This window comes from Aethalodelphis obliquidens, unplaced genomic scaffold (assembly GCF_003676395.1).
Source record: "Aethalodelphis obliquidens isolate GAN/ISIS:26980383/991018 unplaced genomic scaffold, ASM367639v1 scaffold63, whole genome shotgun sequence".
NCBI lineage: Eukaryota > Metazoa > Chordata > Mammalia > Artiodactyla > Delphinidae > Aethalodelphis > Aethalodelphis obliquidens.
Genome location: NW_020838007.1, coordinates 10,272,645 through 10,296,250, shown reverse-complemented (window position 1 = coordinate 10,296,250; position 23,606 = coordinate 10,272,645). Strand labels below are relative to the sequence as shown.

Sequence of the window (23,606 nt, the reverse complement as noted above, 5' to 3'; positions counted from 1 at the left end):
TTTATGAGCCACCCAGTCTGGTATTCTCTTATAGCAGCCTAAGGAGACTAAAACAGAAGATTCTTAGAGCATGGCACTGCCAAAACCTTTATTTCAGACTTGTAGCCTCCAAAACCGAGACAATTTATGTTGTTTCAAGCCACCTGGCTTTTGGTACTTTATAATGGCAAAGTTTCCCTAGGAAACTACTACCAGAGGTGATAGCTAAGGAATATAGGGTTTCTACGTGAGATGATAAAAAGGTTCCAGGGCTTCCCTGGTGGCACAGTGGTTGGGAGTCCATATGCTGATGCAGGGGACATGGGTTCGTGATCCAGTCCGGGAAGATCCCGCATGCCGTGGAGCGGCTGGGCCCGTGAGCCATGGCCCCTGAGCCCGCGCGTCCGGAACCTGTGCTCCGCAATGGGAGAGGCTACAACAGTGAGAGGCCTGCGTACCGTAAAAAAAAAAAGGTTCCAAAAATGACTGTGGTGATTGTTGCACATGGTTGTAAATGTACTAAACCGACTGCATTGTAAACTTTAAATGGGTCAGTTGTATAGTATGTGAATTATATTTCAATTTTAAAAATAAATGAAATAGAAGACTAAAAATTCATAAATTTGTGTAAATTGAACAACACATTTTTAAACAACCAATGAATCAAGGAAAAAATCACAAGGGAAATCAGAAAATACTTAGAGACTAATGAAAATGAAAACATAATATTCCAAAACATGGAACACAATGAAAGCACTGCTGAGGTGGGAAATTTATAGCTATAAATGCTCATATTAAAAAATAAGAAGATTGAAATCAACACTCTTGCTTTACAACTTGAAGATCTAGAAAAAGAACAAATGAAACCCAAAGCTAGTAGAAGGAAGGAAATGATAACGACCAGAGTAGAGATAAGTAAAATAGAGTATAAAAAAAGAGAAAATTAATATCAAAAATTGGTTCAAAATTGACAATCTTTAGCTAGATGGACTACAGAAAACAGAAAGACACAAATTACTAATATCAGAAATGAAAGTGAGGACTTTACTAATGATTCTAGAGAAATAAAAGGGGTTATAAGAGACTGCTATGAACCAAAAAGTATGCCAAAAAGTTGGATAACCTAGATGAAATAGACAAATTCCTAGAAACTGGGCTAAACATATTCCATTATTTCTAATCACAACTCTGTGAAACTGTTTTAATTCATTGAAAAGAACAATAGTAATTGTGCACAGAGATAGAACCATCACTATGGCATAGGGTTTGCTGCTTACTCTGGGCTTGTTGAGATGAAAAGAATAGTGTTGAGGCTCTCCCCTTGGCAGCCCCAATTTTTTCATCCATCTCTAGGTTATGCATCTAGGGGTGCAGTTGATGGCTTTTAGGGTACGTGACTGTTCAAATGTAAAAAGTAGTGCAGAACTGTTTTTTTTTTTAATTGATTGGTTGATTGATTTTTGGCTGCATTGGGTCTTTGTTGCTGCGCATGGACTTTCTCTAGTTGCGGCAAGCGGGGGCTACTCTTCATTGTGTGCTCAGGCTTCTCATTGCGGTGGCTTTTCTTGTTGCGGAGCACGGCCTCTAGACGCGCAGGCTTCAGTAGCTGTGGCATGTGGGCTTCAGTAGTTGTGGCTCACAGGCTGTAGAGTGCAGGCTCAGCAGTTGTGGTGCACGGGCTTAGCTGCTCCGCAGCATGTGGCATCATCCCAGACCGGGGCTCGAACCCATGTCCCCTGCATTGGCAGGAGGATTCTTAACCACTGCGCTACAAGGGAAGCGCCAGAACTGTTTTCCAAAGCAGTTGTACCAGCTTACACTCCCATTAGCAGTGAGGGAGAGTTTCTCTCCTCATTCACACTAGCACTTGGTATTGTCAGGCTTTTAAATTTTAATCTGGTAGTACATAGTGGTATCTATTTGCATTAGATATTAATTAATTACTTAGGTATTACTCTGCACGTCCATGATTATTAATGAGGCTGAACATATTTTTCATTGGCCGTTTGCGTTTCCTCTTCTGTGAAGGGCAGATTGCCCATTTTTCTATTGGATTCTTTTTCTTTTTTTTTTTTTAAATGTCACTTCCTCAGAGGGAACTTATTTATTATTTTTAAAAATTCATTTATTTATTTTTGGCTGCATTGGGTCTTCGTTGTTGGGTCTTCATTGCTGCGCGTGGACTTTCTCTAGATGCCGTGAGTGGGGGCTACTTTTCCTTGTGGTGCATGGGCTTCTCATTGCGGTGGCTTCTCTTGTTGCAAATCTCGGGCTCTTAGGTGCACAGGCTTCAGTAGTTGTGGCTCGCGGGCTCTAGACTGCAGGCTCAGTAGTTGTGGCGCACGGGCTTAGTTGCTTCACGGCACGTGGGATCTTCCCAGACCAGGGCTCGAACCTGTGTCCCCTGCAGTTGCAGGCGGATTCTCAACCATTGCGCCACCAGGGAAGTCCCTGGATTCTTTTTCTTGTTGATTTGTTCATTTGTTAAATCAATTCCTCTATCAATTCTTTATCAGTTATATGTTGCAACATGTGAGAGGGCTTGGAGGCACCTGGAAAGCTTCAGAGAACGAATGACTGCCAGGGTCTCATAGGTGAAGTTCTCCAGGCGTGCAGAAAATTCCACACAGAGAACAGTTTATGCAAAGATTATACTTGCTTACGGGCCTCCAATCAAACATAACTAGAAAAAAAGTAAAAAAGGGAAAAGACCTGCTCTTCCTCCTCAGGCAAATTAGATTTGTTTCTGGATCAAACACTCCTGTTTTTGAAGGCTAGTTTTAATGTAGACTAAATGGATTTGGTGGATTTGTGTGTTTCTCCAGTCTGGCCTTTATCTCTGCACCTTGCCTTTGAAGGTTCATCTATGATAAAGCATGACATGTTTCGGGGGCGGGGGGGTGGTGTAAATTGGAGGGTTTCATCCTCTAAGCAAAATAGTTTCCATTTCCAGACTTGCTTCCTTTAAAGGTTGGAAGTATCTTAAAGAAATATTTAAAACCCCAACTTAATGAGGTTTTTCATAATGAATCTGTCCTCTGAAGACAATTTATTTGTGTTTCCCTGGGAATCATCTAGGAGCAGCAGTTCAAAGCTTGAAATGGGTTTTCCTTTTATTTGTTATCTCTAGAGTTGACAGATCTCTCTAAGCTGTGATTTGGCAGCGCTAGGTTCTTAATTCCAGCTTTTTAAAAGCACAGTGAAGATAAACTGTAATTCTGAGGCGACATACATATGAAACCTTATTTGGCCCCTCATTACCTCATTCATTAGGGCGGGAAGGGCTCTGGCCAGAGATCACATGCTTTGGCTGAGGAAGAGGGTGACTCTTATTTTGTTTTCTGACTGACTGGGCCTCAGAGTGGGGTGGAGAAGGGCTGAAAATAGTCATTTCTTGGCTGCATGGGTCCATTTACAAATGAGAAAGAGAAACAAGATCTCTGGAGGTTGGCCTCACCAGTTACAGTGGATGTGATGTGAGCGGAGTTGATTAAAGCCCAAGGAAAATTGCAGAGGATTAGATTTATTCAAATTGTTTACATTTGTTAAAAGATAAAACTAAAATGTACTCTTCTGTTCGAAGTTTGAGTTTTCAACTTTTGTCCAAGTTAGCATCCCCAGATCCCAGTTCTCACCCAGTGTAATGCCCCTTTCCCCCTAGTATATTATGTATGTTAATTTGATCCACTGTCTTGTAAAAGTTAGACACCCGTTTGCTTTCTTTCACTCATTCAACAAGTATTAAACAAGTTATTAAACAAGTATTATGTGCCAAGCACTGTGCCAGTTATTATGGACAAAATAAGACAAATCAATAGTTTTTCTTCAACAAATCTTTAAGTGATGGTGTTGGAGGTCAGAATTGATGTGACTGTGGGGAAGGGAGGGTTAATGATTGCAGGGACTGTGAGGGGCCCTGAAGGCATGTTTTGCTTCAGGATCTGGGTGCTGCTCACACGGCTGCCTTCGCTTTGTGAAAAATTCAGTGAGCTTATCACATTTTATGCACTTGTTGGCAAGAATGCTATCCTTTGATAAAATTTACATTAGAAAACCACAATCTACAAATATTTATTTTTTAAAAACCTTTATGAAATTGGAATCCCCAGCAGGAACGTGAAGATTCTTTCAGGGTTGAAAAACATAGGAACTGAATTCTGGTGCCCGTTTTCTAATGTCCTTCCTATTTCTCCCAGGAATCCTGACACCACTTTGCCCCCAACAGCGCTTTGGAAAGCATAACCTCAGAATACTCAGAGAAGAAAGTTTTGTTTTTTTAATTAGATGTTATTATTTGTTTGTTTGGCTGCGCCGGCTCTTAGTTACGGCATGCGGGGTCTTTGTTGCTGCATGCAGGATCTTGTTGCAGAGTGCGGGATCTTTATTTGCGGCATGCCGGATCTAGTTCCCCGACCAGGGATCAAACCCAGGCTCCCTGTATTGGGAGCGCGGAGTCTTAACCACTGGACCAGCAGGGAAGTCCCGTAGTTTGTTTTGATATTTTTAAAAGATGGGGAAAAACATGTGAGAATGCAATAAAAAACGAAGGCAGTTTTCTTCCTTGACCCCTCAACATTCTCTGAATGTGAAACTCTGGTCTCACATTGTAGTTACCGTTAGTCAAAAGACATTAGCAACTTTTATCTGCTCATGGCTGATTATTTATGTTGTTTTAGTCTCTTCAACCAATAAGTGTTCAAAGATGTTAGCGGGTTTAGATTGTGAGCCGCTGTTGAGTAGGGTCTTCCCTGCTCTGCACTATTTAAAGGAGCTGTGGCTGGGCCGGAGCATTTAAGCAGAATGTAGCCACGGCACTGTGTTCTTCTTCCGTAGCTCTTGGGGATGACGTTTAAAATGATTACGTCTGAGAAGACAGAGCCAAGGAAAGTTCATGCAAATAACCAGCTTCATGGGCTTCCCTGGTGGCACAGTGGTTGAGAGTCCACCTGCCGATGCAGGGGACACGGGTTCGTGTCCTGGTCCGGGAAGATCCCACGTGCCGCGGAGCGGCTGGGCCCGTGAGCCATGGCCGCTGAGACTGCGTGTCCGGAGCCTGTGCTCTGCAACGGGAGAGGCCACAACAGTGAGAGGCCTGCGTACCGCAAAAAAATATAAATAAATAAATAAATAAAAAATAATCAGCTTCATCAACAACCAACTAAACAAACCAAGTCTCCAGTGCCTAATCAACTTTCTAAAATATAATACGTCACCAAAATGCATGAGGCAGGGACTTCCCTGGTGGCGCAGTGGTTAAGATTCCACCTGCCAATGCAGAGGACACGGGTTTGAGCCCTGGCCCAGGAAGATCCTACGTGCCGCGGAGCAACTAAGCCCATGCGCCACAACTACAGAGCCTGCTCTCTAGAGCCCGCGAGCCACAACTACTGAAGCCCGCGTGCCTTGAGCCTGTGCCCCGCAACAAAGAGAAGCCACCACAATGAGAAGTCCGCACACCGCCATGAAGAGTAGCCCCTGCTCGCCACAACTAGAGAAAGCCCAGGCACAGCAACGAAGACCAAACGCAGCCAATAAATAAATAAATAAATAAACTGCATGAGGCAATAACAGAACAGAAGCACTTGCCCTGAGTAAAATTATGACTTACAGCAGTCCAATTCATTCCTATTTTCTGATTTTGTCATTTGCATTGATATTTACTAATGTTTCATTCAGTTTTTATAAACACTATATTGGTGTTAAAAGAGTTGTGATTTTCAGTTCATTTTAGGTCCTTAGAGTGACCATATAATTTATTGTCCAAACCCAGGCACTTTGGAAGATGAAAGGAGACACTAAGGATAATTAACAGTGTCAACTGATCCACAACAGGAGTACCCTGGGACTGGCTTGGGCAAATCAGGGACATCTGGTCACCCTACCTCTCTTTAGATGAGGGGAAAAAAGAACTAGAGGTTTGTTTGTTTTTTCTACCAACCTATATTGTACTTTTTAACAGTGACACATCCTCACCCTTTCCTCGTGTTCATTACCCCTCAATCCCAACTGGCCTCCCCACCTCACCTATCTCCTGGCTACTTTTTCTTTTAACTTAATTAAATTGTTTAAATTGAAATATAGTTGATTTACAATGCTTCAAGTGTACAGCAAAGTGATTTAGTTATACATATATATAAATAAAAAATATATATTCTTTTTCAGATTCTTCTCCATTATAGTTATTATAAGATATTGAATATGGTTCCCTGTGCTCTACAGTAGGTCCTTGTTTATCTATTTTATGTATAATAGTGTGTATCTGTTAATCCCAATTTCCCAGTTTATCCCTCTCCTCCCTTTCCCCTTTGGTAACCATAAGTTTGTTTTCTATCTCTGTGAGTCTGTTTCTGTTTTGCAAGTAAATTCATTTGTATCATTTTTTTTTTTTTACATTCCACATATAAGTGATATATTTGTCTTTCTCTGTCTGACTGACTTCACTTAGTTTGATACTCTCTAGGTCCATTCATGTTGCTGCAACCTCCTGGCTACTTCTAAGGCCACACACTTTGGCTTAGCTAATCTACAAGCTGGCCCATGTCTTTATTTACTAAACACATACAGTGTACAAGGTCACATTAATTGCTCCTTCCTCTCTTGCAAATCACATTCGGTTTTGATATTATAGCTGATTTAAAGCAAAGCAAAACAAAACAAAAAATGAAATACTCAACTCAAACCCACACTTCTCCACGGTCTTTCCTAATTAATACTGAACTTTTCTGATTGCCTCAGGCTCTGTTTCTTTATCATAACCTAGGTACACTGTTTTTACTATGCAATATTTTATTTACTGAATGTAACTTTGTATGTGTTAGGTCATTTCATACATGTGTGTTTTGCTTTCCAGCCAATTAAGATGGTAAAGAACTAAATCTTTTTTTCTCTGGCTCACATATTGCCTGGCAGTGTTCCATACGCAGAACTTCCTCAATATGCTTACTGATGAAACAAATCTTTTGATGGCCACAAAATTCCAAGAACTTTGCCTTTTCCTCCTAGATGTAATATTTTCTTACTGTTCCCAGACTTAAGTTGAAATACAGTCAATCTTTATTATTCACAGATTCTATATTTTGTGAAGTTGCCTCTTCACGGAATTTATTTTTAACTACGAAAGCAATACTTAGAGCACTTTCGTGGCCATCGGTGGACCTGAGCAGAGTGGCAAAAATGTTGACTTGCCCAACTGTGCACATTTCCAGCTGAGGTCTAGCAAGGCAGTGCTCTGCCTTCTTGTTTTAGGTCTCATACTGTAAAGAAGTGTCCTTTTCATGGAAAATTGAATTCTATGCTTTTTGCATTTTTGTGCTTTTTTTTGGTGATTTCGTTGTTTAAAATGGCCCCCAAGCGCAGTGCTGAAGCGCTGTCTTGTGTTCCTTAGCGCAAGAAGGCTGTGATGTGCCTTATGGAGAAAACATGTGTTTGAGATAAGCTTAGTTCAGGCACAAGTTATAGTGGGGTTGGCTGTGAGTTCACTGTCAATGAATCAATAATAAATATCAAACAAGGTGTCTTTAAATAGAAACACACAGAAAAGAAGGTTATGTATTGATTGGTTGACAAAAACATTTTGACCAGAGGCTTCTTACTCCTGTATTTCCTCTGCAAGCAATTGTTCAGTATTCATGAATTCAGTGTTTGCAGCAACTTAATAGAACATACGACACCAAATAATGAGAGCTGACTATACTTAAATACTTGAAACATGGTTTAGAACTGCACAACCTGAAATACTAGAAAGAGTTCATTTGCTCATGAATACTATTCTAATGAGTATGGACCAAGATTGTCCTAAACTTTAACAATTTATTTTACAATCATCAAACACATTCTGCCTATTTAAAATACTCTGTTGTTTCCAGAACAATTGACTCTCATTCCATAAATAAATCATGAACTATACAACATAGTTTGATGTGACTCATATATATGAAAGCATTATTGCCTAAGCTATTATAATTCTCTTGGAAACAAACAAAATTCTAAGAGCCTATTTTTGCCATATTTCTTATGAAGAAAAAAATGTGTTCAAAACCACACCATCAGTGTGACAGCACTGAATTCTCAAATGCAGTATATGGCCCACAGTTAGCTATAGGAAGCATTTTTAGATCTAAGCAACATCTGAAAAAAATTAAAGGAAATGGAATTAGTTACTAGTTTCATCTGTTTGAGGAAGAAGAAGAAACTTATTATCGAATTGCCTGATGATCTGAGTTTATTTTTGTAGAGTTATTAATCCTCCCAAAGATTTCATTGAATTGTCCTAAAATAAATTCCTTTGCAATGTAGAGGATGAAATCTCCTAAACAATCAGCTGAGCTATACGTTTTCTCTTGGAGAGCAGTAGAAAGAAAACTGAGCTAGAAGTCAAGAACCCAGTGTTCTGTTCCCGACGACCACACTTAGAGTCATTCTGATTGAGTTGTGCACGTGCTCTCTTGATATATATTTCTTATTTGGAAAGAAGAACTGCAGCAGATGGTCAGCTTCCCACATCAGTGGACACAACAAAAAGATGACAAAGCTCCTGGACCTGACTGCAAATTTTTTGCAGTACCAAAGTGGTAACAATAACAGTTGTGAAAATTTATCCTCCACTTACCCTGTGCCAGGCACTGTGCTAAACAGTGTACCTGTGGTAACACAATGCACCCTCCCAACAGCTACATGAGACATCCCCTTTCCAGAAGAGGAAATGGAGGATTGGGAGGCTTTTGATTTGTCCCCGTCGTTCTGCTCAGGAGGTGAGGGTACCCAGTTTTGAACAGTATGCTAAGTCCATTGCATGAGCTCCTAAACATTTTTTTTCATGTGTGATTTCAGGCATAATTTCAACTTTTCGCAGTTTTGAAGGTCTCAGATGATAGTTTAGCATGTATTAAGGCACACACCCCTGACCCATAAAGGGAGGTATGCTCCTGGCATCTCTCATGAAAGATGATTAACATAATGGCCATCATCTTTCACAATGCTATTAAATCAATCAATTGATAAATAAGATCAGTCTTGGGTTCAGAAGATAAAGAGACTTTGAATCTTTAGCTCTGTATAGCTGATGGGATATTTGCAAATATACAGTTAGGAAAAAATGAAGAGAGCGACTGTTCTTTGTTCAGTTTGGGTCTATTTGAGCAAAGCCTTTGACAAGATGGGAAAGTAGCCCTTGTTTGTAAATTTTGAAGTCTGGGGACTCACTGACTTCTTTCCAAAGGTGCCTTGTCAAATGCTGTGCCTATGGCGAATGGAGCTACACAAAATTGTATCAACCAAATCTTGGCGTTCCAAAGCAGAGACCAAGCTACCTGGTGCAGCCAGTTCATTTTCCTTGGAGGCATTTCTGTCTCTCCTTCCCTACCCAACCGCACTTAAAAAAACAAAAACAAATAAACAAAGATCACTAACTTAAGAATGTGTAAGACATTTTCTGAGGGTGTATTATGTTAGAAATGCTTTGCAATCAAAATTTATGCAAGATATCTTATCTTCAAGGACTTCCGTTTTTCATCATTAGTAAACAGCACAAAGAAGTTAAGACACCTAAAATTACAGCTAGAAATCAGGGGAGACTTTTTTTGAGTTCTAGAAAACAAAAGATGAGGAATGAGTAGGTTGGGACACCCAGGCCAAGTCATATGACTCTTGACCACATCCTAGATGCAGATCAGTTCATCTTGATCAAATGTCTTGTGCCCAGATGACTGGTGGTGGGGTGGAGGCAATGAACCCGCCTGCTGCCTCTGTAATGGTCACCCACTCTCCTCCTCCAGGCAACTGAAGGGAGTCTGGGTGTGGTAGGGGTCCAGCAGGCTCACTGCTTCACGAGAAGTACCCCCCAAGTACAGAGCCTGATGAGCTCTTTTATCATGACCAATAGTGAAGGAATGGATTTTATGAAATAGTTCTACTTTGCATTTTTGCTTTAGTTAATGGGACTGAGTCCCCCTAAATCCGAATTCCCCTACTGAGTTTATGATTATCCTCTCTATCCGAAATCTTATTCCCTTTCTTGCGACTTCCCTGGTGGTGCAGTGGTTAGGAATCCACCTGCCAATGCAGGGGACACAGGTTCGAGCTCTGATCCGGGAGGATCCCACATGCCACGGAGCAACTAAGCCCATGCACCACAACTACTAAGCCTGCACTCTAGAGCCTGCGAACCACAACTACTGAGCCCGTGTGCCACAACTACTGAAGCCTGCGTGCCTAGAGCCCGTGCTCCGCAACAAGAGAAGCCACTGCAATGAGAAACCCGCGCACCGCAACGAAGAGTAGCCCCCGCTCACCGCAACTAGAGAAAGCCCGCGTGCAGCCAAAAATAAATAAACAAAACCTTATTCCCTTTCTTGTCCAGCCCCTGTTCCCCTCAGGACTGAGGCATATCAAGAAAAGTGGAGGGCTTCCTTGGTGGCGCAGTGGTTAAGAATCCGCCTGCCAATGCAGGGGACACAGGTTCGAGCCCTGGTCCGGGAAGATCCCACATGCCGCGGAGCAACTAAGCCCATGCGCCACAACTACTGAGCCTGCGCTCTAGAGCCCGCGAGCCAGAACTACTGATCCCATGTGCCACAACCACTGAAGCCTGCGTGCCTAGAGCCTGTGCTCTGCAACAAGAGAAGCCACCTCAATGAGAAGCCCATGCACCTCAACGGAGAGTAGCCCCCACTCGCCACAACTAGAGAAAGCCCGTGCCCAGCAACGAAGACCCAACACAGCCAAAAATAAATAAATAAAATAAATAAATTTATTTAAAAAAAAAGAAAAAAAGGGGCTTCCCTGGTGGCACAGTGGTTGAGAGTCCGCCTGCCGATGCAGGGGACATGAGTTCGTGCCCCGGTCCGGGAAGATCCCACATGCCGCGGAGCGGCTGGGCCCGTGAGCCATGGCCGCTGAGCCTGTGCTCTGGAGCCTGTGCTCCACAACGGGAGAGGCCACAACAGTGAGAGGCCTGCGTACCGCAAAAAAAAAAAAAAAAAAGAGAAAAAAAAAAAGAAGTGGAGATTGTAACCTAGCAGGACCCTGTGATTCCTCCCTGGGTACAAAAGCCCCTCTGTGTTCCCTGTTTCTTCTTTGTAGAGAAAAAGGCTTTAGTCTCTCAGGCCTTGCCTGCGTTCCAAAGAGCAGACTCAAGCAGTTACTAATTAGAGAAGTGAGGGAATGCAGAAACAAAGGAAAAGCAGTCAAGCAAGAAAAGTAATGGTAGCTTAAACAACAGTTGAGCAATAAAACAGAGTCCTAGTTCCTCCTCAAGGGATGTACACAACAATCTGACGCATATTTTTGAGTTGTTCTGCAGGAACTAAGACACCCCCCCCCACCCAGGTGGAGGATGCTGACCATAAGCACGTGGAACCAGAGGACTGATGCTTAAGGGTCCTGCCACATCACTCTGTTACCTCCCCACCAGCCAATCAAAAGAAAGTCCACGAGCTGATCACACATCCTGCGACCCTCACCCCAGATGTTGCCTTTAAAACCCTTCCCTGAAAGCCAAAGGGGAGTTCGAGTCTTTTGAGCATGAGCTGCCTGTTTTCCTTGCTTGGTGCCCTGCAATAAATGCTGTACTTTCCTTCACCACAACCCGGTATCAGTAGATTGGCTTTGCTGCTCATGGGGAGAGCAGACCCAAGTTCGGTTCTGTAAGTTGGTGACACAATCAAGAATATAAGTCACTATGGGGCATGTTTGTTTTAAAAGAGAAAGAAATTACTTTGGATTGTTACAGGAAACTGACAGCTTTCAAGTGCTTATCTGAGGAAGTTGGCGGCTTACAAAGAATGCACACGTGCAGCATTCTGCCCATCATTTCCACTCTGTTGCTTATGACGGGGACCAGATGATCTGCCCAGTTAGACTGTTTCTTGAGGTGCTTCCACCCTCTCCCCAGGAAGCCTCTCCTGCTTTGCTGCTTCTGGAAGTCTCTCTGTTTCCTGAGTCTGAAGGGTCCCTTCCTCTGGCTAGAGAAGAAAAAAAGAAAAGGGTCTTTTGAGATCTTGGCCTCAAGTCTTCCATCTTCCCAGAGCAGCCCCACAGTGGGTACCCGTGGAGATGTGTCTAGAGAGATGCATGGGACAAATATTGTCTAACTTATCTGACTGCACATCAGAAACGTCACATGGTTCGTTGCACAGGAAGGCCTGGGAGCTCTGTAAACACAGCCCCCCGTCCGTGTTCACTCACCCATGACTTACTATTTTTGCAAGGTGCCTCACACGTAACAGATTCTCAGAATAACATTTATTTACTGATAAATGCCATTTATAGCTGATTAAATTTGGTGTCGTGGTCATCTCAATAAAAAGTTGGTCCTCCAACTCTTGGACTGGAAGACAGCTTCCCGGTATAACTTTGAGTCAATGAAAAAACTAGATGTGATTTGATCAGTCTGACCCACTCTCAAGTTTGAGAATTACCAGTATTTAAGAGAAGTTGTGGTTTGTTAGCTGTCAGCTGTAGACATACACAACTTGTGTGTTTCCTCCATTTTTCCCCTTCTGTCCCTCTCCTTCATTTCTGTGCTCTGCTTCTTCCCTAAGACACTTCATGGACAAAAATGGTGTTAGGATGGGAAGGATAGGGAAGCCACGCAGAAAGACAGACATAGGGTTATGCAAGACAGCTTTTTATCCCTTTCTGTTCCTTCCCCCTCAGGGTGGCTCTTTCAAAGGCTGGGATGACATCAGTCCATTATTTGCGTGATCTTCCACTTAGAGAGTTCATGGACAGACTAGGTCCTTACGTGGTATATTTTTCTGCTTCGCTCTTGTGAAGTTTCTACTTAGGGAATTTTCTTCTATTTGCAAATCAAAAGGCCCTACAACATCATCAAAGCATATCAAGTAAAATGGACCACTAGTTTCATCTAGTTACAGTAGGGAACATAGCAGAGTGTTATTATGGTCCACATCACAATTCACAGCCAACAATGTCCCGTCAACTCACAGATATTGCAGTTAATCTATGCAGTCTACACATAACCCCACTCTGGTTCATTAGATGCAGTAAGTTAACTCAAATATCAATATTTAGTTCTCTCCTCACCCCAAGAACACAACACTCCAGTGGGGATTTTATGTAACATGCTTCTGCAGAGTTGCTTCATCCCCAAAAGAAATTGGTAGAGATTAGTGTAACTCAAAAATAGGCAGAAATAAAATGGAATATTATACAGCCATTAAGTAGTATTTTTAAAGGAAAATTTAAGATCTATGGTAAATTATAATTATGGCTCATTATATAATCATATTAAATAACAGGATTGAAAACTGCCCCCCAAAAAAGGCAGAAAATATGCAAGCAAGTGAAACGACAAATGTCTAGCAGTGTCTGAACTGTCTAGAAGCAAAGGCGATTGTTGTGGGGTAAATGTCTTTAATATTGATAGAAAAAGAAAGTTCAGAATAGGACATCAGAAGCAGAGGCTGCGAGAGATGATCTGTATACTAGAGCCGGATGCTGTGCTTCAGAATCTGCTGGGAAGTTGTGGGGCTGTCGCTTCCAGTGTCCCCTGCTGCCCCGCACGTTGACTTAGAAACTATTTAATGGATGCGTAAGGGAAAGAAAGAGAAGGGGACCCGCGTTCATTTCCCCTAAACTCTCAAGTTCAAATGCGGAGGAATGGCCGCGTCTTGCCAGAGGAGGAAATCGGAATCCGATAAAGGACTGATAAAGATGTTCCTCCTTCGCCCTGGGAAGCCGGCACCCAGGCCCGACGTGTGGACCGCCAGACTCGCTGACGGCGGCCCTTCCCGAGGGGCCGGGCGCGCCTGCTGGAAGGTGGGAGGCGGAGTTGCCCCGCTCCTGGGATGAGACCAAAGGAATGAGTAATTGGAAATTCTGTAACAGAGACCCTTCTCCCAAACCCTACAGCCCTTTCACGCCCCACAACCCCCTGCCGAGAAGCAAGAGGACTGGAGACAGACGTGGTGGAGCGAGAGTCACGTTCCGGAGAGGGAAGTGAAATAAAGAGGGCGGCACCCGGGGGGACCTGTGCGTCACTGAGGGGGAGAAGCGCGGGAGCACGGGGCGGAAAAGGAGAAGTGGGAGCGAGAAGCCGCAGGGGGCGGCCGCGGAGCGCGGGTGGGGGCGCCGCGCAGCGCCCGAGCCTCCTGCCTTCGGCCGCGCCCGGGCAGCCCGCAACCTCCCGGCGCTCGCCCGACCCGCGCTCCGGATCCGGCCGGCTGGTCGCGCCCGCCGCGCACAGAATGTGGCAGCGGACACGGCCCCGGCCCCGCGCGCCCTGGCTCTGGGCTCTGGCGCTGCTGGCCCTGGGCGGCGCAGGGCTGTGCCACGCCGACCCTCAGCCCAGGCACCCCGCGCGGCCCAGCGCCAGGAACAAGTAAGTGCGCGGCCTCTCCTTGCCCCAGGACGGCCCACAGCCGTGGGCCCCCGCCTGCCCTTCCCCGACCGGCCGCCGGCCCCGAAGCTGCCCTGCCGAGGCGAGGAGCTGCAGCCGGGGTTCCCCCTCGGGCTGCCGGGGCGGCGCCTCTTCCGCGGTGGCCGCGCGCTCCGTGGCCGGCGCGGGGCGTCCCGGGCAACCTCGCCCTAGCCTCCAGCAGTGCTGCCTCCGGGGCCGTGGGGCGCAGGGAGTGTCCCGCAGAGCAGGGCGATCAGGAAACTCCCCCCGGGAATTACTGGGGCCCCTGGGGCCGTGGGGGCTCTTCCCGTCTGTCTTTTGTGGGATAAAGGTGCACTCTCTCCAAAGGCGCACCCGCGCACCGTCCGAATATCTGCTGGTCGTGCTCCCGCCTCCGCGAGGACGACGAGCTCCCCGAGCCCCGCGCGGTCAGCCGCCGGGTCGGCTCGTCCCGTCTCCCCCAGCCTCATTGTTCTCCCGGTTTATACCGTGCCCTTCTCCCTCTCTCTCCACCCCAGGAACTGGTGCGCCTACATCGTGAACAAGAACGTGAGCTGCTCGGTGCTGGAAGGAAGTGAGAGTTTTATTCAGGCTCAGTACAACTGTGCCTGGAACCAGATGCCCTGTCCGTCCGCGCTCGTGTAAGTCCCGGGAGCCGAGGGGCGGGCGGGGCGCGCCGGGGCCGCGGGGGTGGGGTCAGGGCGCTGGGCTCCAGCCGCTCAGTAAATCTCTTCCAGCGGGTGAAAACTCAGCAGCTGAAAAGTTTCAGCGCTGAGCAGGGTACCAGGCTCGCTGGGGTATTTAAGGAGCGTGTTTTGCCTGGAGTCAGCGTTGGGGATGCACCGGCCTGGCCATCTCCGGGCATAGGAGGGGACGAACAAAGCCACCGACCTCCACTTCTCTCTCTCTTTTTCTTTCAATTTTATTACTAACGTAAAGCAGCTGGGCCTAATTAGATCCATATTGTGTGTTCTGGGGCACAGAGAAGATTCCAAAATGTATACTGCTGAAAACTTACATGTAGGATTAGCTGAGAGGTTTGCTCTAGAGGTTTGCTCTAGCCAGTGAACAGGCGAGTTTTGTCCAAATGTCCCCATAAAACTGACCTCTTCGGTTGTAGGTGTTGTAGATTTCTAAAGTCCCCAGGAACAACTTGCTTGAAAGTGTGCGATTGTTGTTTTTTCAAGTTAGGTTTGGGGGATTCAGCTAAGTGGTTGTCAGGAGAGAATGGTCCTTAAAGACCAAGGGAAGGATTAATCTTCCTTATAAAGGTTTCACTGTCTTAAAAAAAAAAGAGGAAGTGAAGCAACAGAGTACAGATCTTGTTACATACATCACGTTCATTCAGTTGTCATCTGGCAAGTCTTTGTGTTTTTGTGTAAGCCAGATATCAGAGGATGAGCTGATGTGAATCAGTGGCTGTTGGGGAACACATGTGACGGTTGAAATTAATTGTTTTCCCCTAAGAATAAACTGATTGTCTCAGAGCACAGTTGTCTTTACAGCAAAGAATAGCCAGTAGGCGGATCTGTCTTTGGCAAAGCAGAGGGACAGACTGGAACTTGTGCTGCAGGAAACCTTATGTCAGAAGGCAGTAGATGAGCCTTCAGGCCCATGAGGTGGTAGTGGTCCCTGGATCATTGCACATGGGCTGGGGTGAGAACTGAAAGGAAAAACAAACAACCCCCCTTCCCAACAAAACAAGCAGAAACTTAGAAGAGATTCCCCACTTGCTGTAGGCAGAGCATGAGGTCGAAATTGAATTGCTCTTGGTCACATTGAGTTGTGTAACCTGTCAGAGGGCACAGTGCTGTCACACTGCCTGTGTCTCTGGTTCTAAGGGGCATTTAACACGGAATTTCCCAGGTGTTTCTGATGAGTCCAGGAGCCTGAGTAACGCCTCTCAATTCACAGGTGTTGTCAGGTTTTCATTATTTGATCCTTAGAACCTGAGACCTGTGGAAGTGAAGGTTCTTGGGAAACTCAGCCTGGAGTTACTGCGGGATCCTTTCCGGGTGTGGGACGTGCAGGCGTGGAGGCTGGCAAGATGCTTGAATGAGGAGTGAAGTTTAGCTGCTGGTGACAGTCGAGTGTCTGGGAGAAGCAGGTAGGAGCCCGTGAGGACTTCACAGAGTCGGAGCAGAGCTGAATTTTTAGGGGCGGTGGAGAGAACGGAGGAAGAGAAGCCAAGAGAGGAGAGAGAGCAAAGCCAAGACTTCAGAGGAGGGAGATCCATCTTAGAGACCCCGGGAGGAGAAGCCCGGAAGGCCGAGGGGACCAGAAAGGCCCGGGCTTTTAGGCAGCAGGAAGATTTGCTTATGCAGAAGGAGGCAACTTCAGGTCAGCGGGGGGTATAGGCCTTGTAACTTGGGTGAGATTCAGGGCATGGGTCGTGAGGAAACCCCTTTACCAGGAATCAAATGTGTTGCAAAGGTTTTGGTGGAAAAAGGAAGTTGAGCAGGTGAAGAATTAGAAAACTCGGCATGTTTTAGGACAAAAGTGAAAAAGCCAAAGGGAGAGACTGAATATGCTCTGAGACTGAGGGGAAATCGTCAGGGAAACGAGGGGTTCGATGGGGAAGTCCTGCAACAAGAGGAGAACTTCTGAGCCCGGCGAGGCGTTGGGCGCTCAGCCGCCATGGGCTGTGGGGACCTAGCACGGGTGTGCTTCCGGAAGGTTTAGACGATGCTCCGTTTGCATATATGGAGAGACTTAGATTCCAGACTGTGAATTTGGGTGTCGTGCTGTGAAACTGGGAGCAGAGAGGGTTTCTGTGTGATTTGTGGACATTTTGAGTAATCACTTTCCTGAAGCCGTAAAGAACCTTCTGTGTGTCAGGCACTGTGTTAAGGCTGTTCATTCCATATGTTAGTTTAATTCTTGCAACATCCCTTCAAGATGAATACCACTGTCCCCATTTTACCAATGAATAAACAAGGCAAGAAGTTCCCTGACTTTCCTGTGGTCGCCTGACAGGTAAGTGGCTGAGCTGCCTCCAAACCTGGCCTTTGTGGACCGGCCTCTGTCCCTGTAACAACAGAGAGAGACAGACAGACACAGAGAGAGAGAGAGTGTGTATATGTGTGTGTTTGAGTGTGTGCCTTCTGTCACTAGCACACTACTCAACTACTAGGAACATTTCCACCTTCTTTCACGGAAGGCAATTCCCATATAAAAGTGAGTGAGCATCGTTGGTCTGTGTGCAAGCATGTGCATGTGTGTTCACGCCCATGTGCTTTACTCTCTTTCCCGGGGGTCATTTGTGAGGATACAGTGGACCACATCATTTTTCACACTGTCCACCATGCTGTGCAGTTTCTTATGTTATGAAATCACTGGCCGATTTGCTTTCTTTGTTTGGGTTGTTAGGCTGGTTGTTTAAAGGATACTACTAGGGAGGCTGGAGTGGTGGACCTTGAGACATTGGGGAAGCCACACCTGTGCCCCCCGGCTGAGCCACCACCTTGAAACTTGTCACCGGGGGATGGAGGTAAAAGTATGCTTCCGGAAAAACCATTCAAAGCTCGTGTCCTGGGCTTCCCTGGTGGTGCAGTGGTTGAGAGTCCGCCTGCCGATGCAGGGGACACGGGTTCATGCCCCGGTCCAGGAAGATCCCACATGCCGCGGAGCGGCTGGGCCCGTGAGCCATGGCCGCTGAGCCTGCGCGTCTGGAGCCTGTGCTCCGCAACGGGAGAGGCCACAGAGGTGAGAGGCCCGCATACCGCAAAAAAACAAAACAAAAAAAAAAAAACTCATGTCCTGATGCTTGTGAGGTAGTGATACCATTCTTGTGTGCAGAGAATTCTTAATTCTTATGAAGACTTTTCTGTCACTAGGAATTTAAAATGAGGGCTCTATCTGTCGGTCTGTGTCTCTTGCGCACTAGATGTGGGAGCGGTCTGGATCCCCAAAGCACAGGATTGTGTCAACAGACACCGCTTTGTCTTCCCTCAGCTAATTCCTAAGGGTGGCTGATCGGACCTGAAGAGGAGATAAGGGGAATTATCTGGTGATAATTATCCGCTGAGGAGGAAGGGCAGCAGCTGTAGACTCTGAAGTAGCATAAAGTTGGGTCGTGCTTTACCATTTACTCCTAATTCTTAAGATGGATGTAAGGATTTTTTCTCCCTCTGAGATCATTGTTTCACTTTACACTTCCATGTTAAGGAAGGCATAAATCTTTTAAAATTTCATTGCATTGAAGAGTTTTTCTGATTCATTGTTAAAAAAAAAAACAAAACCTCTGGCAATTCCGCCCGTTTGGTAGACTGTCACTGTCACACTGCCCCCCACACACACCCACCAGGTAGCACTTGGGATGGTCCCTGGGGATCCACGTCCGAGTCTGGGGTCTCCGTAGTGGCACCTGAGCATGGAGAGGGTCAGTCTTGGTCATGGGCTGGTTTTAGGGACACGTTTTGGGAGACATGGGGATGTGGGCGACTTAGAATTCTTCCTGTGAGGTGGGAATTGGGCAGGTTGATGTTCTTGGGAGGATTGATACAGTGTCCAGGGCTGACTTGGTGAGAATCTCTCCCCAGAGCACATCCTTGTAACGTGATGAGCCCCTTTATGTTCATTATCTTCCATCTTTACAGCAACCCCAGGGCATTATCCCAATTTTACAGGAGGGCATGTAGTCAGGAAGTAGCAGAGCCTGGACCCCCAAATCCAGGTCTGTCATTTCTAAGCCTTAGGCTCTTCCCACCCCATACCCCCGCACCCCTTGCTGTCTAAACCCACACCCTCTGAGGAGCGGCCCGAGGGGGTGTGTGTGTGCGCGCGCGACCATGTGTGACACTGTGGCACTGACAGCCCTGGTGTGATGGGAGGGGGAGGGGAGGGCCTGAGTTCCCTTAGAGCCCCCTTCCACGTGGGCTGGCCATGCTTGGGTGCACGGCTGGTGGCAAACAGCACTGTCTTTCTTCTCCTTCCTGGACCCTCCCACTCAGCTTGGTCCAGCTGACTGCTGTTAGTATTTGAGGCGTTTGGGGGCGTCCAGTGTGCAGAGCAGCTGCCTCGCTGGTAAGAACACGGAGGACCCCAGATGTAAGGCAGGGTTATTCCCCTGTATTCACTTCCCTCTGATACTGCAAACTCACGGGGGTTTATCAGCGTCCACCCAGCCCGGCCCCCATCCCCTTTCTTGGGTGTGTAGAGTCTTGGTGAAATTTTTCCTAATAGCCCTTAAAAAAAAAAAAAATCTCATCAGTCAGGCAGGGGAGCTGGGTGAGGCCCACTCAAGGAGCCTTTGCTGCTGTGATAACACAGAGGGAGAATTTGTGAATTTGCAGCAGGTGTGAGTTCCGAGTGCCGAGTTTCCAAAACTACTCTAATCCTTCGATTCTAGGGGGAGCAGATGGTCATTCATTTGGAAGAAACGTTTTCTATTAGGGAGCAATCTCAGCCAGGAAAAGCTTAAAAAGAGAAAAACACTTGAGACTGGGGGGGTGGGGGGGAATGAGGGCTTACATCTTCTAGAGCCAATTCTACGTGTTTTATGTCTCTAGAAAGAGAATTCCTTTCGATTCCAAATGTGCCTTTTGTGTGTATAGCTTTGAGAGAGTGTCTCTTCTTTCTGTTTTTTAGCCAACGTCTTGCGATTCGTTGGCTGTGACGAGCGCTTGCTCCTTGGTACCGAGGGACCCCAAATCAAGCCCTGGGGAAGGAGTACCTGCACAGAGGTGCCTAGAGCTGCTTAGGGCCCTGCTGCCTTCCCCTCTTCAGGTCCCTGTCCTTACCAGCCTTTTCTGCCTCCCTGGGCTTCTCAGGCCTTCCTTTCAAGTGGCTTTGCTCTTTTGCTTTCTTTCCTCTTTTCCTCCTCCTGGGGTCCCAGTAGATAAGATGCTGTGTTTGTAGAGCCCTTTGGTGTTTCCAGAACATTTTCACGTTCATTATTTTATTTTATTCTCATCACAAGCTCAGCCAGGAGATTAGGTAGGGCAGAGATTGAGGTCTTAGAAAAAGAACTTTATGCGTATGGACTATACTTTCTAGCTTTCTTATCTTGGAGAAGAATGAATAGGATTCACATAGCGGTTATGGCCTTAAGGAAAAGAGTTTGTTTTTGTGAAACCTCATGTTATTCCCATTAACCGGTCTTCCTCCAACGATCCGTGATTCCACCACTTTGGCACTTGGTCATTGAATTAAAGTTCTGAGACAGCGAGAAAAGGGGAGATGGCGGGGGAAGGTCAGGGGGCAGGTGTCCCCTGAGGTAGTCCCTCGAGGCTGGCTGGTGTGGCCAATGTGTTCTGGAAGAGGAGATAGAAAATACGGCTTCTGGCCCGACCTCTACCACCGCTGAGCTGTGTGACTTCAGGCTAGTCACTCAGCTTCTCTGAGGCGCGTTTTCCTCATCTCTACATTATGGGGGAGGTGACCGAGCTGTCACCAGCCATGTCTAACGAACACCCCGTGTTCTCACTGTTTGGATTTGTTGCTTCTCGAGTGGTCTCCTCTTTGAAGACTTTGACTTTCCCGCCAAGTTAGAGAACGGCTGAGGTGCTTAAGAATGAAATAAATACATTCAGTGACCTAAGATAATAATTAAGAAAATGAAATGATTGAAATCGACTTTTCAATGTGACGTTAAACCCAGAGGTTGTTTTGGAAGCAGAGCCACTCGGAGAGTGTCTTTGGGGAAAGCACGGAAGCGGTTACAGTCGATTTAAATAAGTGCTCTGGTTGCCATGGGAACCTTGGTTCCTGGTTCTGCAGGTGTTTGGGTGTCCATGGCGGGGCCGTAGAGCCAGGTCAGCTGGGTGTTCAGGGATGCCTTCGCTGAGGCCCAGGCCATCTTGCATCCAGCCAAGAGCACGCTGTTATAACTCTTTGCTCTTGGAAAAACTCCTCTTCCTTGTGCTGGGAACATTAAGATGTTATTCATGTTTACTGAGTGTGAATAATGAGGCAGGTACTGTGTATGACAGTTACCCAGTGTTTTACATACTTTTTTTTAAAACCGAAAACTGACAGACTGCCAGTGTTCAGATTACTTTCAGACTGTCACCCAAATGTTCTGATTTATCGTTGGTTACATGACTGTTTCACTACTCAGAATTAACTGCTTCTGTGCTTGAGGAAGCACTTTTCTGGACTTAAAAATAACAATGACCCACTTGATAAAACGACGTGAGCGTGGCTTTGCCTGACGAACGATTTTCCTGCGAGGATCAAGAGAAGAACAGAGTAGTTTTCAGTATGACAGCAGTTCCCACTGGAAAAAATAATGAAATGCTGAAAACGAAGCTCACCAATACGTTTTCTTCTTTCCTTCCTGTTTTAAAGTGGTGATGGGTGCCGAAAAAAAGTAGGGAGGTTTCAAACGAACCAAATTCCTGGTTCGAAAATGCTGTGGAAGCAAACTTTTCTGGGTGTGTCAGGACCCAGCTGCTTCTTTTTTTTTTTTTTTCCACCTAAAAAAATATTAGAAGATTAAGGAATACGCCTAAAAATTATTCTTTGCAGCATCAGCCTTTCAGGACAGTGTATTTTGCTGAGCATTTGGTTCAAAGAAATTTGAGACAGGTAGTTTAGATGAGGTCTTCTCAAGCTGACCTTCCGACGAAAGGGAATTTGCCGTGAGACTTCTCAGCTTTTCCCGTCGTGCTCCCATCTTTCTCCACATTTGTGATGGTTAGGGTCACTCGAATGTGCGGGCTTTACTAGATCATCTTGTCTGAGATTTGCTCATGGCCCGTTACGAGGTACTAGAGATTTCCCTCTTGCTGAAAGCTGCTTCCCGGCATCTGCCCAGCCCAGATGCTGTTAAAGGATCGTGAGAGAAGTACCTAGATTTTTTTTTTTTTTTTTTTTTCTAAACCATGGTGGTGAAAATGCCACTTGTGTTCTGCTAACTGAAGCTTTTCCGTGTATCTTGAAAGCGGAGCCCGAAAGCTGTGGTGGTGATTGCAACAGAGCTCGGGGCGGGGACGAGTTTCACAATCCAGCCCTTCACTAGAGATCTTTTCACCAATAAAGTGATTCTCTGGCTCTTGTTGGTTTCAACCCCAAGAGCTCTCACATGCTGGGGGGATGACAGCCTTGCGCAGGGAGGCATCGCAAGCCTTTCTGGATATTTTGAACATTACAGAATCTCTAGGCCGGCCGTGGCCCTGATGGTGCTCAGGCCTGGTTTATACATCAGGTGGCCCACCTTGGAGATGCCCCAGCTGCTGTCTGCTCGGGCAGCAGCTTTCCAGGACTGCAGTGCAGCGTCAGGGCCCTGGCTCCGTCATGATAAACGATGTGCCTGTTCTCATCCCAACATGTTGCGTCATCTTCTGGCCACTCTCAAGGTATCTGGGAGTCGTTCTGTTGCATCACTGCAGAAAACAACTAGCAAGATGTAACCCAGATTCCCTGCTCACTGACGGTGCAGGAGGGAGGGAAGGCAGAAATACAGTTCATGGCTTGTTTCCTGAACCAATTTGCACGGCGCCCTCTAAGCCCTCCTTAGCAGAATCGACAGTGGGAAATAGCCATCCTGGTGAGGAGCCACTCTTTGTCATATGTCTAAAATGTTCATCTACATCTTTGACGTTTTGTGTTATTTTACACAAAATGGCAATTTGAAGGTGGCTGTAAAAAGGAAAATTCTGTTGTATTTTCCTTAATCACTGGTCCATACCTTCAAAAGTACAAAAATAAATATTAGGCCTGAGTTCCCAGTAGATAAAACAATTGGTTGTGTGTCTGAACAGTAATCTGATACATTAAAAAAAAAAAAAAACAACAAAACTTTAGTTAAATCCTCATTTTGAAACTCTGAAAAAGACTTAATAATGCTGGTTTGGGTTTTCTCTTCACTGAGATATATAATCAGATAGTCAAGACTATCTAGCACTTTGCTTTTGCAATTCTGATGAGATTTTTTTCTTTTTTAATTTATTTTATTTTTGGCTGCGTTGGGTCTTTGTTGCTGTGCGCACAGGCTTTTCTCTGGTTGCAGCGAGCGGGGGCTACTCTTCGTTGCGCCGTGCAGGCTTCACATTGCGGTGGCTTCTCTTGTTGGGAGCACAGGCTCTAGGCACGCGGGCTTCAGTAGTTGTGGCACATGGGCTCAGTAGTTGTGGCTCACTGGCTCTAGAGCGCAGGCTCAGTAGCTGTGGCGCGTGGGCTTACTTGCTCCGCAGCATGTGGGATCTTCCCTGACCAGGGCTCAAACCTGTGTCTCCTGCATTGGCAGGTGGATTCTTAACCACTGTACCACCAGGGAAGTCCCTGATGAGATTTTAAAGAACCTGAATGCATAAAAATATATATA

At 46.0% G+C, this 23,606-nt stretch overlaps 1 protein-coding gene and 1 long non-coding RNA gene across 2 annotated transcripts in view; one reads left to right on the top strand and one right to left on the bottom strand.

The window, feature by feature from the left end:
- Positions 1-5,017: 5,017 nt before the first annotated feature.
- On the bottom strand, positions 5,018-15,563 carry LOC113610538 (uncharacterized). The gene is made up of 3 exons (XR_003429119.1): positions 15,357-15,563; positions 11,755-11,939; positions 5,018-5,039 (listed from the first exon to the last, which is right to left on the bottom strand). It is a non-coding gene; the product is annotated as an uncharacterized LOC113610538 (long non-coding RNA).
- The window catches only part of EMILIN2 (elastin microfibril interfacer 2), a 51,263-nt gene continuing 41,661 nt past the window's right edge, over positions 14,005-23,606 (top strand). The window contains exons 1-2 of the mRNA XM_027088781.1: positions 14,005-14,320; positions 14,857-14,979. Coding sequence (XP_026944582.1) covers positions 14,187-14,320; positions 14,857-14,979 — 257 coding nt within the window. The 5' untranslated portion in view covers positions 14,005-14,186. The remainder of the gene's footprint in view (positions 14,321-14,856; positions 14,980-23,606) is intronic.